Source organism: Strongylocentrotus purpuratus, unplaced genomic scaffold (genome assembly GCF_000002235.5).
Source record: "Strongylocentrotus purpuratus isolate Spur 01 unplaced genomic scaffold, Spur_5.0 spur5_scaffold_6, whole genome shotgun sequence".
In the NCBI taxonomy this organism is placed as follows: domain Eukaryota; kingdom Metazoa; phylum Echinodermata; class Echinoidea; order Camarodonta; family Strongylocentrotidae; genus Strongylocentrotus; species Strongylocentrotus purpuratus.
The window spans coordinates 10,989,291-11,003,981 of record NW_022145612.1 but is presented as its reverse complement, the minus strand read 5'-3'; the positions used below and the strand labels follow the sequence as shown (position 1 = coordinate 11,003,981).

At 37.0% G+C, this 14,691-nt stretch overlaps 2 protein-coding genes and 1 long non-coding RNA gene across 3 annotated transcripts in view; 1 reads left to right on the top strand and 2 right to left on the bottom strand.

Moving 5' to 3' along the window:
* The window catches only part of LOC100892022, a 29,761-nt gene that overhangs the window by 11,153 nt on the left and 3,917 nt on the right, over positions 1–14,691 (bottom strand). The window lies entirely within an intron of this gene.
* On the bottom strand, positions 1,576–6,193 carry LOC590718. Its single transcript, XR_004061868.1, has 4 exons — positions 6,082–6,193; positions 4,754–4,898; positions 4,263–4,424; positions 1,576–3,826 (listed from the first exon to the last, which is right to left on the bottom strand). It is a non-coding gene; the product is annotated as an uncharacterized LOC590718 (long non-coding RNA).
* On the top strand, positions 8,177–13,689 carry LOC115919475. The gene is made up of 5 exons (XM_030973402.1): positions 8,177–8,603; positions 9,661–9,803; positions 10,056–10,124; positions 10,746–10,841; positions 11,642–13,689. The coding sequence occupies exons 3-5, from the start codon at positions 10,066–10,068 to the stop codon at positions 11,904–11,906; spliced, it is 420 nt and encodes a 139-aa protein (XP_030829262.1). The 5' UTR covers positions 8,177–8,603; positions 9,661–9,803; positions 10,056–10,065; the 3' UTR covers positions 11,907–13,689.

Here is a 14,691-nt window from a genome sequence, read left to right as displayed (position 1 = left end):
CGACCTTTAAAAGATTTACATGTCGATTGAAATGTAGTAGATTACTAGAAGCAAGTCTCTAGATTTTATTGTTTATCCACAAAAGCTCTTTGTAAGTTCAGAGCTTCAGTGCTCACTAATATAGACCTATACATAAATTTATCAAAGGCGTTCATAATTTATATCATGAGACGATTCAGACAACTCAGCTTTGCTTACTAGTATGTTTTGTGTGTAATATAACTTCACTGAACTTTGACCGTTGATATTATTATATTGAAACCTGATGATATGATTCCCTACGTGATACACATTGTTCTATGGTTTGAACTTCACGCCCCACTTGATTCTATCCCCTTAACTTCTGAAGTTGAAATATCATCCAGCACTTTGCCTTGCGCCTAGGCAAAAAAGAGGTTTTCCCCTTTCAAGATACTGTTTTCAAGTGAGCCTGTGTAAAGATTAATCAAGCTGCGATAATCCCTATCCTTTTCAATACCAAGAGCAAATTGTGATGGGGATCTGGAGTCTGGACCCCATTTTCTTTTGCTAGTCATAGTTTATATTGTTATTATTTTATATTGTATTTGACCTCCATTATGGAGGGTGTCAATTGCAGTCAACATCCTTGCCCCCCCCCCTTTAAAAAAAATTAAAATCCTCGAACTGCTAGTAAACACTGAGGAGAAAGATGGCAAGGGATAGTCTATACTGAATCAATCACATCGTCATTAAGATGAGACAAGAACCCTTGCACTTGGATTCCCTCAGAACAAGAATAGAGAGTTCAAAATGAAACCGAAATACGAAAATAGATCTCTGTGTCATGAATGTTGAAGATTTCTCTGTAAATTGACCCTGCAACATTCTGACCTTTGACATCCTGACCCCCCAATCTTCTGAGTTCATCTGCATGCCTGTGGGATACGTGCTGCAGTATCAAGATTAACAATCTTTAGATGGTTTGTGAACTAATGTAACAACATAATGGGATAGACCGCTCATAAACTATGGACCCTATATACATATACATATACCCAACTAACAATCGGACGTTTTCTGAACGTTCTAAAAAGGTTCCAAATTGGTTTCCTAAACGTTTTGTGAAAACGTTCTAAAGACATCTATTTGTGGTAGGTTTTGGACGTCTTTTGGAACGTTCCAACTGGACGTTTTTTGAACGTTTTCTAAACGTTTTTAGAACCAATAAAAAACCTTTTATAGATTTGCTTTTAAGTGCAAGGACCTGCAGAAAACCTGTCGGACGTTTGGGACGTTTTTAAAACGTTTTAAGAACCTTAAAAACGTCCGGAAAACCTTTTAGGAACGTCTAGAACGTTTCCAGGACGTTTAAAGAACGTCTAGAACGTCCAAGAGAACCTTTTAAGAACGTGTAGAATGTACTGGAAACGTTTTGAAAACGTTCAGAAAACCTTTTACGAACGTCTAGAACGTCCTGGAAACGTTTGGAGAACGTTCAGAAAACCTTTTAAGAACGTCTAGAATGTCCTGGAAACGTTTTAAGAACGTTCAGAAAAACTTTTGAGAACGTCCAATATACAGTGAATTTTTAATAAACGCTAGGTCACACATGTATTTGATTGATTTTATGAATTTATTATCAAACATATTTACAAAATATGTACAAAGGCTTGGCACTACAGTACATCATGTATATTTCAAAAAGAGTATTGGTATTTCCCGAAGTGCCCCCGAAAGAACATACAATTCTAATATTCAGAATAAATTGTTATTTGATCAATATCGATTCACAAACGGCTGAAATATCCATAAATATATTTTTATTCAAAATATTAAAAATGCTTGAAGACTACTTTGAAGAAAACAAATCTGAATAGTTCTTTAAAAAGCAATTGATATAGACATTATTTAATTATTATTTTAACAAACATTAAATGCAGAAACTGAAAGTAACGGGTCATTTTGAATAATAACAGGTGTTTTACTTGGCCGTTTGTAATTATTACTTTGCACCGTGATGGTGCAGGTTTTGGTTTTAAAGTTAAGTTTGACCAATACTAAACTATCCCTTTAAAACTATAGATACATAACACATGAACAATCTACAAATAAAACATAAGAATATGATAGATGAGTTGAAGATATGCCTCATTAACTGGCAAATATGAATACTCATATAATTCACGGGTCTATGTCTCTATGAATATACAAGGCAAGATAAAATGAATACTTTGAATAGTGTCAATAATTTGGCAGCACACATATAGCAACTTTGGTAACACACTTTATACAAGCAATTTGAGTTATTTACAGAACCTGGCAATTCATGCCAAAAAGATGCCCCAGCAAATGATTAAGAAATCTTTCTATAATAAGTCTTGATCTTTGGTAAAACCAAATAGTGGATTGAATTTTTTGAGTACTATATCAAATTCAATGTGAATAACCGATTTAGCTATGTGCCTCCACCCAGGATTAGCTTCATCATCCGGTGCAAATTATAACTATTCAAAAGAGTACATGTATTTACTTTCTCATCAACTTCTACAAGTGATAAAAATGTGACTATTTTAAGAAGTCACATTTCAAGTGAAAGTACGGCAAAAAAAAAACAAGGAAACTACACTCGTTTCAGCTCTACAAATTGGCAACACTGATGACACCAACTGTGAGTAGCTATCCATCAACTTTGTACTCAAAATTTCATATTTTCTAAATTTTCCATAAAGTTACACATTTCCACAGCTTTTAATCAGAGTATGTTCAGATTACTAATGACGAGTAGCTTTCTACACAACATGCTTTGACTATGGGGGTTAGAAAATGTGAAATTTTGTGTACAAAGTGAATTTAGAGCTACTCAAGATGTCATCAGCATTGTCAATTTGAATAGCTGAGAGTAATTTACTAGAAAATGTAAAAAAAAGAGTAGTTTCCTTACCGAGTTTGCCCATTTCTTATTTTTAATTTTGTTCAAATTTGTCTCCTTTGATTGCTCAGTGAAATTTCTAGGGTAGATTTCCCCTTTAAATCCGAGTAAAAAATTGTCCTTTTGATCGACCAAAGATTTAGTGGGCAGGTCAAGATTTCCCAGAAGCCTTGCATTGGACCTTGCATCTTACTTCAAATATAAAATCAACACAAAACACATAAACAATCTACAAAAAGCTATTTACAATAAACTGATAGAAATGAGTTGATATGAATTATTAACAGGCAAATATAAATACTCAAATTTAAGGGTCTATGAATATAGAAGACAAGGTTATAAGAGCGTTTGGCAGCACACACATTGGCCCGAATTCACAAAGCAAGGTTTGAGCTCAGACCAAGGTTTGAGCTCAAACCTCCTTTTGTTTCGCCAAACCTCCTTTTGTTCTTTACAAACCAGGTTTGTAAAAAACGCGTAAACCGCGTCATATGACGTACGAAACCAAGGTTTGAGCTCAAACCTCCTTTGTGAATTCCGGCCATCGGTTTCAGCATCCTTACAAAAAATAGTAAATTTACAGACCTATACAACTTTGTCTTGCATTCTCAACAAGATGATGGCAATTCAATTCAAAAAGATGCACCAACAAAACTGTTATGTCGCTGATAAAGTTTCTCCATTATTAGCTGAAATGGTCAAATTTGGTTTCAATATGAGTTTTAGGATTTTTGCATTGCCCCTGAATGAAGGTATCTTAATCTACCTTGAATGAAAATTTGGTGTTCACTGGTTTGGTAAACGGCTCCCTCAGGTCTTCCACATCAACGGCCGCTCCCGATTTGGACAAAAGCAGTTTTTGTACCAACTGCGTCAGCTGCTGCTGCCCTTCCTCCAGCCTCTGCAGCGTACAGTGTGCCTGCACTTGAAAATTGCCTGAGAAGAAAAAAAACAGACACATAAAATACATTATAATAACAGTTAAAGTCATTAAAAAGTTTGACAGCAAATTAATAGGATATTTTGGCGAGATATGTTTGATAGCTGAAAAATTTAGTCACTTCAGGAATATATCACCCAGCTTCAAAGACGACACCTGTGCAGCGCTTCCAACAAAGTATACATACTGTAAGGATTTAAAAGCGACTCATCTGTAAAAAAAACTATACCCATGCCTTGTTGATGAAATAAATTACATGTACGCCGAGATAATCTGCCTCTCTTATCCAATCCAACAGTATTTTAGTGTAGCAACTTAGTACAAATGGCAAATGTTGTTTTGTTAGTTTATACGCTCTACAGTATATGTTCTGATGATAAAAAAACCCATCAGAAACTTTTGTTTGTGAAATGCTATCTGAAAAAAACTTACTTTTCGAAACCCGAGCCCTTGCTGGAGTTGTGGGTTGGAACTGAAAAATGTGATGTGGACTTGGACTTCGCATTCAGTTTCGGCATTGGTATCTCTGCTGCCACAGCCTTAGTCGTTCCTCCGCGTACATGTTGTTTTCTTGGGTCCTAACCGATTCAAGATCTGAAAAACAGAGACACATTGCAGATGTTAAAAGGGATATCAAGACATGACAAGAATTCTCATAAACTGAACAAACTTTTGGGTAATGCAAACTTCTTGTCCGAAATTTATGCCTAGATTACAAATTAATTTCCAGTTTTGCCGGAATGGTGCCACATCTATTAATCATCATTTTGCATGGCTGGGACACAAAGCAGGTCTATAGCTATCCCAAATAAATTATCTTAGGTTTTCATCTGTTGGATTTTGAAGAAAACAAGAAATAAGATGTAAATTATACGTCTCTGGCCGAACCAAGCACTACTAACCATCAAGAGACAAATACTTACCAGCGTCAATTCCGGAATCACTAGAAGATTTGCTAAATCTCTGGGGAAGACGTCTCTTTCGCTTCTACATAGCATCATCTTCCGATACCAGGTTTGACGTGTCCTCTGCCTTCCTGGCGATGCTTTTGCGCTTTCACATAGTTGCCTGTATGTAAAAATAAAACAAATCAATCCTTAAGTTATTAATCTACGTTATTGGAAATCAATTTCTTTAAATAATGTGTCATCTGAACTAAAAAGATTTTTTTTAAAGTGACGAAATTGAGAACAAGATAGGCCTATAGATCTAGGTCTCGATATTTCTAAAAAAAAACAATATCCATACAAAAAAGGTGGTTTGGGGAGCTATTTCAATTGCCTAAAAAACAAACCTGTTGTAATAGGGGGTGGGATAATATAAAGTTGCTAAATGGTGGTGGAGGGAAAAGCATGGAATGTTCCACTCCCATGGGATTTTAAATGCTATTGAGGGAAGAGTAAATAAGTCGAGAAATGAGCTGGTAGTCGAGGGACGTATTTTCTTCACGAAATAGCATTTTAAATCCCGATGGGAACTTTCCATGATTTTTCCAGACAGCAAAGTTAACAACTCAACTGTTTTAATCATCCGATTACCATGTAATGTAACGAGCCATGCGCACATACCCACTCCAGCAAAGAGTCCATGCTATTATGCGTATTGACCTCTAACGTTAGCACTGCACTACGTGTTAATAGGCAGCATTTGCTCAAAAGGAATAGTCAATACACATAATACACATATGAACTTATCATGCCGATGCGGCTGTAAGCAAATGTTGACAGTAGATCTAGATTTTCTAGATCTAGACAAACAATTTGAATTTCTAAATTGTTCTTTCTAACAAAATAACATCGGTAAGTTGAACAAATTGTATTTTATTAGACTACTGCTAACAGTGCTATTTTATTTAGGTGTCATCAATTGTCACTAAAGTACCGATTTTTAGTGAAAGAGTTTTGTACAGTGGTGTTTGAAATGTTGAGTATCAATAGCACAGCTTTTAATACACACAGCCAGAATAGTAATGCAGCTATGTATGCACTAACTCCAAGAAGCTCCGACGCCGTTCGGCATCGGAGCTTCCTGGAGTTTATGTGTGCACAGTACCCTAGCCTACCCAATTACCATACCAGTCAATGCAATGAAAGTTTCAACGGCCTGCACATGCGACATAGAGTCTGCCGTACTTTTAGTTTTAATGCAAAATTGCAAATAATCAATATTTTATTTCATTTTACATGCTTCAAAATCAATCAAACAAAGCTTAAATTCCTTACAGATATCAAAATGTTAAAATAACGCTTACCTCGGTGTCGCAGTCTAACATATTATTTGAAATCTCGAAGTCACGTCATCAAGCAGTCAACTCGTCAGTCAGTTTAAAACACGCGGCATGCAGCTCCGGAGCGAGCGCGCCGCACCGGCCGCGCCGGATACGATTCACTGACCTATACAGTGGTACGATTATATACGGTGCGTACGCACTTTGTATACACGTGGTTGAATGGAGCATAATAAATGATGTAGCGCGGTCGGACTGATTGGGCTGGGGGGGGGGGGGGGGGGGGGGGGGGGGGGGGGGGGGGGGGGGGGGGGGAGGGGCACAAACATTATGTGAGGGGGAGGGGTCACTCCTTATGTATTTCTTTTTTCTTCATCTGCATCTGCATCTGCATCTGTCTGTGACGTACAATCACCAGCATCTGGTTGTCACCTTATGTTTTCTATTTTTTTCCTCAAAATTATTGGGGGCACGTGCCTCCCTACATCGCTACGCCACAGGAGTGCATCAGTTTCACATACCTCGACCCCCCCCCCCCCCCCATGCGTATGCATGTGGCCTAATTTCGCCAGCTGGTATTTTTTAAGAAATATTTATTTGGACATAAACAATAAATTCAACAAAATACGTCTGAATAAAACGTTCTGTAAACGTTTTACAGGACCTATCCAAGAACGTTTAATTTGTAACGTCCAAAAAACGTTTTCTGAACGTCTTCAAAAGACCTAGCTCCGCAGCGAATGTAAAGTCCCAACTTAGACGTTATATAAACGTTTTTTAAACGTTTAATATGGACGGAGACGTACGGAACCTGATACGAACGTTCTGTAAACGTTCTAAAAACGTTTTGTGTTTGCTGGGTACATAGTGCCTCTGGCACCATCTGTGGTGGCAGGTCTAGGCATAAATCTTACTTTAGTTGATTGCAAACAAGAACATTTTAGTTCAAAACTTTTTTTTCCCCATTCCGTTTCTGAGAGAAGCTCCACAAAACAAATACGGAAAGAAGTAGCTGGATGAGAAAGTCGTGCTTTATGGTATTCAAATTTATCTGAATGAGTGTAAACTAAAATATTTGGTGTCATAAACAAGATCTTTGTACAACAACCTGATGGATAATGCAATGTAATTTTGTTTCAAATTTAATGGAACATCTAGATACTCCATCAGACTACATCTGAAAGGGTACACATGCCTGTCTCATCAATGATTTCAAAGGTTTATGCAGGTGTTGTGTAGGAAACCTCGACAATCAAAACGAATTGACCCCTCTCTTTTTTTTGTATAAATCAAACTGTCATACTTTTTACTCAATACTATACGATAGATTTCTGAAGAAAAAAGCTATAACATTAGGTGAAGTTCAGAGGCTCAAATCATGTCTCAAACTAGATATTTCTTACCGTATAATAAAGAGGCAGTAGGGTATCAGCAAACCTTTTGCCCACCTTTAAGAACATCTCATTAATCATCTAGATATTTAATGGTTTTATTCAAAATTAGAAAATCTACATTAAATCGTCGCTGTTTTCACGAAGTGACGGTAGTGAAAAAAAAATGCATTCACTTTGCGTTACGATTTTCCTCACTACCGTCACTTCGTGAAAATGTATATTACAAACTTTCCAGGATAGGAAAAACAACCTTTAAAAAAAAAATCGAATTCCAAAAGTTTAATTTCTCTTTACTATATTCCTTTCGAGGGCCAACTCTTAATTGTCTGCATAATGAAACCTTCCACGTGTTGTTAGGACTATAATGGCTGTTTTGAACCACAATGGCATAACGTTAAAGGTATAGTTGAGTATTGGTAATTTCCAAAGTGCCCCTCCAAAACAGATTTGGTTTATTTCAGTACCATATGAAAGATCATCGAAAAAAACATGGGAGATGATAATAATTCCAAATCAAATGCTCTAATTGTTGTGCAATTTGCTTTCAAAACATTATATAAAAGTGTTTGACGTCCGGACATCACTTTTGACTTTCGACGGTTTATTTTTTGAATTTACGTGTTTAGCTCCCTCTATGTCATTTAACAACCAGCGTATTTACAACGAGTGTTTGAGTTCGTTGGTAGCTAGCAGGCGGGTATCCGACCGCGCGCTAGTAATACAGTACACAGCTGATCAATTCCAATACGCTGCTTTCACGTAAAGTATAACACACACAGCTCAGATCAGATTATCACCGGCGCCGATCGAACGCTAGACAGCTACAGACAAGCTTTGATTGAAATACGATAACGAGATCGAGATTGGAAAAGGAGCTCGAGGTCACGGACGATGGCCGACTCGGACTCAGCTAGTGCTAAGCCTAAGGACAAGGCTAAGGCTACGCTAAATCGGAATAAGACTAAGTAAGACGGTAAGAGGAAGGAGAGAAACAAGCAATGGCAGCTCGACCATCCGGCCCAGAGGAGGCGCGGGAGTGGCTGTGAACAAGGCCAGGGTACGGCGGAGAAACTTCGCGAGCTGCAGGCGGCCTTCTCGTTGCCGAGTCTAGAGGATGCAATAGACCCTATGGCTATGCCAGCTCACTGAGAGGTAAGTTGAAATGATATACGCCCCACTGCATTGGGTAGGCCTACCGTTTTAATTTGATCTAGTCTAGAGACTAGATGCATGGGATCGGCAAATTTAAGAAATTACGTTTTGTTATCTCTTGCCTTGGATTTTTAATTCAGATTTCATGAATCATATGATATTGATAGTCTAGCCTAGGTCTACAGTAGACCGAAAGCTTCAGTCTCTATATCGTCGGTTGTTCCACTGAGACTACGTCTGGCTCCACTAGACCTCCGGATGAATTTTGTTCAAATGAAAATATTGGAAGCATATGCGATCCTACAATATTCAGTGAACGTTGTCGCGTTGAAATCGAGTCTAAAGTGATGAAATTGTAAATAATAATCTCTTTATGGGGTATACTATAACTCTCTCTCAAGGTCAATATATTAATTCAGCTATACAACAAGCTACAATTGACCGATTGGCTATTACCTTTTTGAAATTATATATCACAACTACATATTCCGGGATTTTTATGGTAGCAGCTACCGTTGTACGACCGTAGGCGCTATTTTAAATTTATCAAAATTTACCGGGAGCATTCAATTTTTTTCGAAAGCAGAACTTGTTTTAGGAGCTAAATTTTCTAGTGCTTATAATACTTCCACAGGGGCATCCAAATATATCAAAATTGTAAAGAATCACTATCCACCCAATTTTCAAAATTTCCCAAAACTTTGTAATAGACCCTACCTTTAATGTCCCTCGTTACAACTGCAGTTTTCTTTGTAATGATGACGTGCAGGGCTAGTCAACCGGGTAAACATCCTGCTCTTTTTAAAAGTCGACAAGGTTATACTATAGCTTGCTTGAGATGTGACTGTCTCATCTATATTTATCTCTACCAAAGAGTGTCTCAACTTCACATACATGACAGAGAACCAATGCATCAGTTATTAGTCATGCAAATTCCAAATCTGGCTAGCTGTGATAATTATTAGAGAATGCCATCTTCAAAATAATTTCTTTTGGTGATTTAAAATCTGAATGTTTTTTACTTTGTGAATGACTTTCATTTCTTCACTTTTTACAGATATGAAGAACAGACAACACAATCCATCCCCAGCGAAGAAATTCCAAGCAGCAGTAGGGGAATTAGCAGGTGAATAGTACAAGTCACCTTTGACCGCAAATTCATGGAGAACTTGGCCTACTCTGCTGATTTGCTCGCTTCAGGTAGGATTCTGTATACATGTACGAAAGGCTCTGTAAATTGAGAGGAATTTAATGAGAATGCGTTCATTACGTACATGTTTGCAAGATTGAGCTCTTTTTCGGCTATGACCTATAAAATCAGCAGGTCAAGATAATGCATCTTATTTGCTCATGTGTATGACATGGGATTTTCAATATTGATTTTGTGGTATGAAAATAATGAAATGCCCTATCATTTATATCAGTTTTTATTTTGTTTTCATAATTCCTTAGGCACACCAGCATGCTCGAGTGTTTCCACAACCATATACTGATGTATGCTTCCAAGCGGTATTCCTTTGAGTAAGTATTTTTAGTATCATTTTGTATGTTTGAAGTAAGATTGTCTGTGGAAAAGTTGAAACATATCATTACAGTACGGTTACAGTTACAATATCATATTTTGAAGCAAATAGCAAAGTTAATGAGAAATTATGAATGACATCTAAATGCTGAAATCACTTTTGGATGCATGCAGAGTCTTGAAACAGCAGACTTTGTATCGTACTTGTGTCGGTACCTGATGTTAAGTCAAGTTGGAGTGGTTGTAGCAGGGAAATGTAACTACCTTTAATTAAGAGTCAATAATTTACAACACAAATCCAGAACTGAAGTGAATGGCTCGTATTCACAAAGGAGGTTTGTACAAACCATGGTTTGGCCAAGGTTTACATCTATGGAATGCCATTTGTAAACTGATGGAGAAGGAATGTAAACTCCATACTTGTTAACAATGTTAATTTACAATTTACGGTATGCGAGCAGCATTCCATAGATGTAAACCATCGTCAAACCATGGTTTGTACAAACCTCCTACAAACCTCCTTTGTGACTACGGGCCAATGAGTCTGAGATTTGTCTAAAGCATTTACTATTCATTCATCATGGTAGTGGTAATACCAATTGTTTGTCTTATCCATCCAGCTACCCAGCAAACCGGGCAAGGAATTTGCTTGCGGTCATCGACTACATGGCACACAAGGACAGGCCCGACCAGATTGATGAACAAGGCAATACAAAGTGAGTGGAAATTAGAAAGAAAGAAAAAAAGGTTTTCTTTTCTTTCTTGTTTTTCCTATTTTTATTTGTACATTTTTTTTTAGATGGACAAGGCAATCCAAAGTGGGTGGAGTAAAAAAAAAAAACATGATTTTTTGTTTTCCCTGTGTAGTTGGACAGGGCAATCCGAATTGGCAGTTCTTTCCCATGAAATTTATCAATTTTGGGGAAATTATTAAATATCTAATTGTCCTTCCTGGGAACGCCCCTTTTAAATCGCCAAAATATGACGTCATCTAAAAAAGTTGTCCCTGTACACGACGCACATCTAAATTATGTAGATGACGGACTGTAAGCTGATGGTTTGTCAATCATGCTGCTGATTTTGGACCCTAAATGCGGACTTGGATTCAGTGTAATAATATACTTGGTGTGTAATGCAAGGTTCTGGAGTCATCAAAATCATCATAAATTTGGCAGAGTTTTGGTAAAGTAACAATCACTTACACAGAAAGATGTATATGGGACAACACACATGGTGTCGGCCTGTCGGGGCTAGTACTACCCTGATTTCCTTATCTTTCTATGCTCATTACTCAGCCAGTATACATTTTCTTCCAAAATTGTTTGGCACATGACATTTATTTGTAATCTTGAACATTCAGTGTAAGTTTCGTTAGATTCTGTGAGAATTCATTTTCTTTTTTTACCAGAACTCAAGTTTATCTTTAAGAGATATGAATCATTTCCAATTGACAAGAATGAGTGTGCATATAATGCAACTTGTTACATTTTGCATGTTCTTTTATTTTATGATACAGATATGTTGCAGTATGGTCAAAGCGTGCCAACAACTACGTGGCCCGGAAGGAGAAGGTCCCCAAGACCTACCCCTACATGTATGTACAAGGACTCATCGGTGCGATACTGGAACGCAGAGAACAGGACCAAGGACCACTGTTCTCGAAGGCTGTTTTGCTCCCTGATGACCCTAGACACACAAGGCCCCGGCTTGCACCATTTCCTCCACCACAAGTTGATGTGATCCTAGCCAGGAGACTAGGCCTATTAGAGAAATCCATGTAATCCTCTGTAGTGAACATTTGGGATTGTCTGACTTGAGAACTGCTTTTTTTCGAGCAGAGACTAAGGGATCCAAATGTCGTCCTTCCGTCCATCCTCCGTGACTGTACACAAATTTGAATGAAGTCTAATGTGAAATCTTACCTGCAAAAATCAATTAGGGTTGCTAACTTTCCAACCCTGCATCTGTTTGTAACCATACTTGATTGGTAGATGCCCTTTATTTGCCTCCATGATATTCTGGAGTTGAAGGTCACATAAGTAGGTCAAAGGTCAAATGAGGTTCATTGTTGCATGATTGCATGCAAGACTCTTAATCGCCTCGATTTAATTTGTCCATGTGGCATGTTTTTAGGCTATCTTGAGGATTGGTTGGAACTTAACATTTTGGACTCATTTGGTTGCTAATGATTTTGTGGTCCGGAGGTGAAAGATTGCATGGCTTAGCATTACGAGCATGTATTCTTGATATGTCAGAGACCCTTTGACAAAATACCACCAAACTTGATACTAGAGTGTCCCTGGGGATCATGGGGATGTGGTTATCTATCAGTATAAAAAAAAAGTCACATAACGCATGATATACATGTACCAGAAATAAATTGTTATTGTTGCTAGATTAGCCACCATGCTTGGCACTTGTATATTGTATTACAATAAGAGGTTGGCAAGTTTACAAATGGAAGAAATGTAGAAATATAAAAGACAAATTGTGACATCAGTGTATAAAAGCTCTATGTGATTTATACAATTCATAATTTGTGATAAAATCAGTGCTTGCTCATGTGGAAATGGTGGATATTTCAATTTGTATCTATTTGGCAACCTATATTCCTTGAAGAAGTTACGGTAGTAATTATAAAATTTACAGCCAAGAGGTCAAACCATGAGTCAACAATGTGTTTGGTTTTAGTGACTGTGCATGTAACTGAGGTAACAGTCGATCATGAAAAAGACTATACTTCGGAACCTGTTGAAAATCAACATGGACAGAAGAAAGATTTGTAGAATATCTTATTGTAAATAGTCTTCATTTTTTGTTTAATGCAATCAATGTGACTAAAATAATGCAAGCGAAAAAGAGAAATGATCACAAGACAGCAAAACAGTTGGTTTCATGCATCATTTGAATCAATGAACGTGAATCAGCTCAACGCCAAAGTATTGCGGTTCAAGGTTATACCATCAAGAGATATGCTGCCTGTAACTACTTTGTAGTTTGAAAGGGTGTATAAAGGAATAAGGATACAGTTGGGCAGGCGAGTCTTTCTGTTGGTCTATTGTAAAAAACTGGGTCAAATTTTTTCCAATTTGTACGCAAATTGTAATAAAACTTGGTATACCGATTGACCCGAGGGTGTGCAAGACACATTTGTTGTGTCTGTCTGTTAAGGTACCTCCATGGTAACCAAGCTTTGCACAAAGAATACAATTTTGTTTTAATAATCTTGTGGAGCATATTCTTTCCAAGTTTTAGCAATTTTATAGTTTTGGTATCTTTGATGAGGCATTATAATAACAGTATAAAACTCAATGCATGTGCAGTGTGTAAAATAAGTATGTGAGCAAACTATTGGAAGTAGTTTGATCGATTCATATGAAACTCAGTACACACAACGCAGAATTGTCTTTTGTGTGCGTATAGGACATGACCAGTTTTGAAATGTCTGTGCTATTTTTTTGAAAAACCTGATGTTGGATGTTAATCACTTGAGGTGATATTCATAGTCGAGCATTAGGGAAGATGAAAGACATATATGTACCTAACTATACTTAATTTTGTGCTGAAACTGATATGATTCAGGATTTGAGATCGATATGGAGTATGTATACATGTATACTCGACTACTCGTACATATTAAGGAAAAGAATCACTCAGACAATTTTTAAAGCATTTATATATAAAGTAAGATGTGAAACTTAAAAGATAAAACCAGTTATGGTCATGCGACTGCATTGTGAAAAGATTGTTGTGGAATCGATCAGAAAAGGTTGATCATCTAGCATATAAGTCTTGGTGTGTACTGCAAGGTTCTAGAATCATCGAAATGATAAAAAAATTGGCCCAGTCTTGGTAAAGTTACAAGCACTGTACACAGAAAGATGAATATGGGACTACGCACAAGTGCGCGACACATGCGTTATATCTATCAAGTCCAAATAGATATAATAATTTACCAAATATATCAATTAGTAGGCAGTTTCTCGGCAAAATTTGTATGATCACGTACTAGTCAAAACATTGTGTGCGGGCAAGCACTGAATCAAATGACCGGGGTAATAGTATATTTGTCAAGCGCGTAGAAACATTACTGTTATAGATACTTTTCTTTGGTAAACTTATCTACACATTGCCTATAGAGAATGTCAAGTTTTTATGAAAGACACAAGATAAGATGTATATAAATAAGCAGTAACTAATAAGTAACAAGACATGGTGGTATACAAATAAAGTATATTGCTCCTTCTTAATGACGACGGTTAAAGTTGTCATAGCGATAGATGCTAAATAAAAATGTGCCTTTTTTAATACACATGATCTGTTTGTATGCAATGGTTGGAATCAACATCACATTTAAATATTGCCTTCAGTACAGCAAGTATAATTTGTATTCATCTGAATAATGTTGTGTAAATTTAACTGTTAGTTATGGCCGAATAAAGCTTTCAATGTACACCATACAAATATGTTATGTATCTTCATTTTAGCATTACTATAATTATATTAAAATCTTATGTCTTTACACATTTACACGTTATCACGTACTGACGTAGGTCATGCAATACA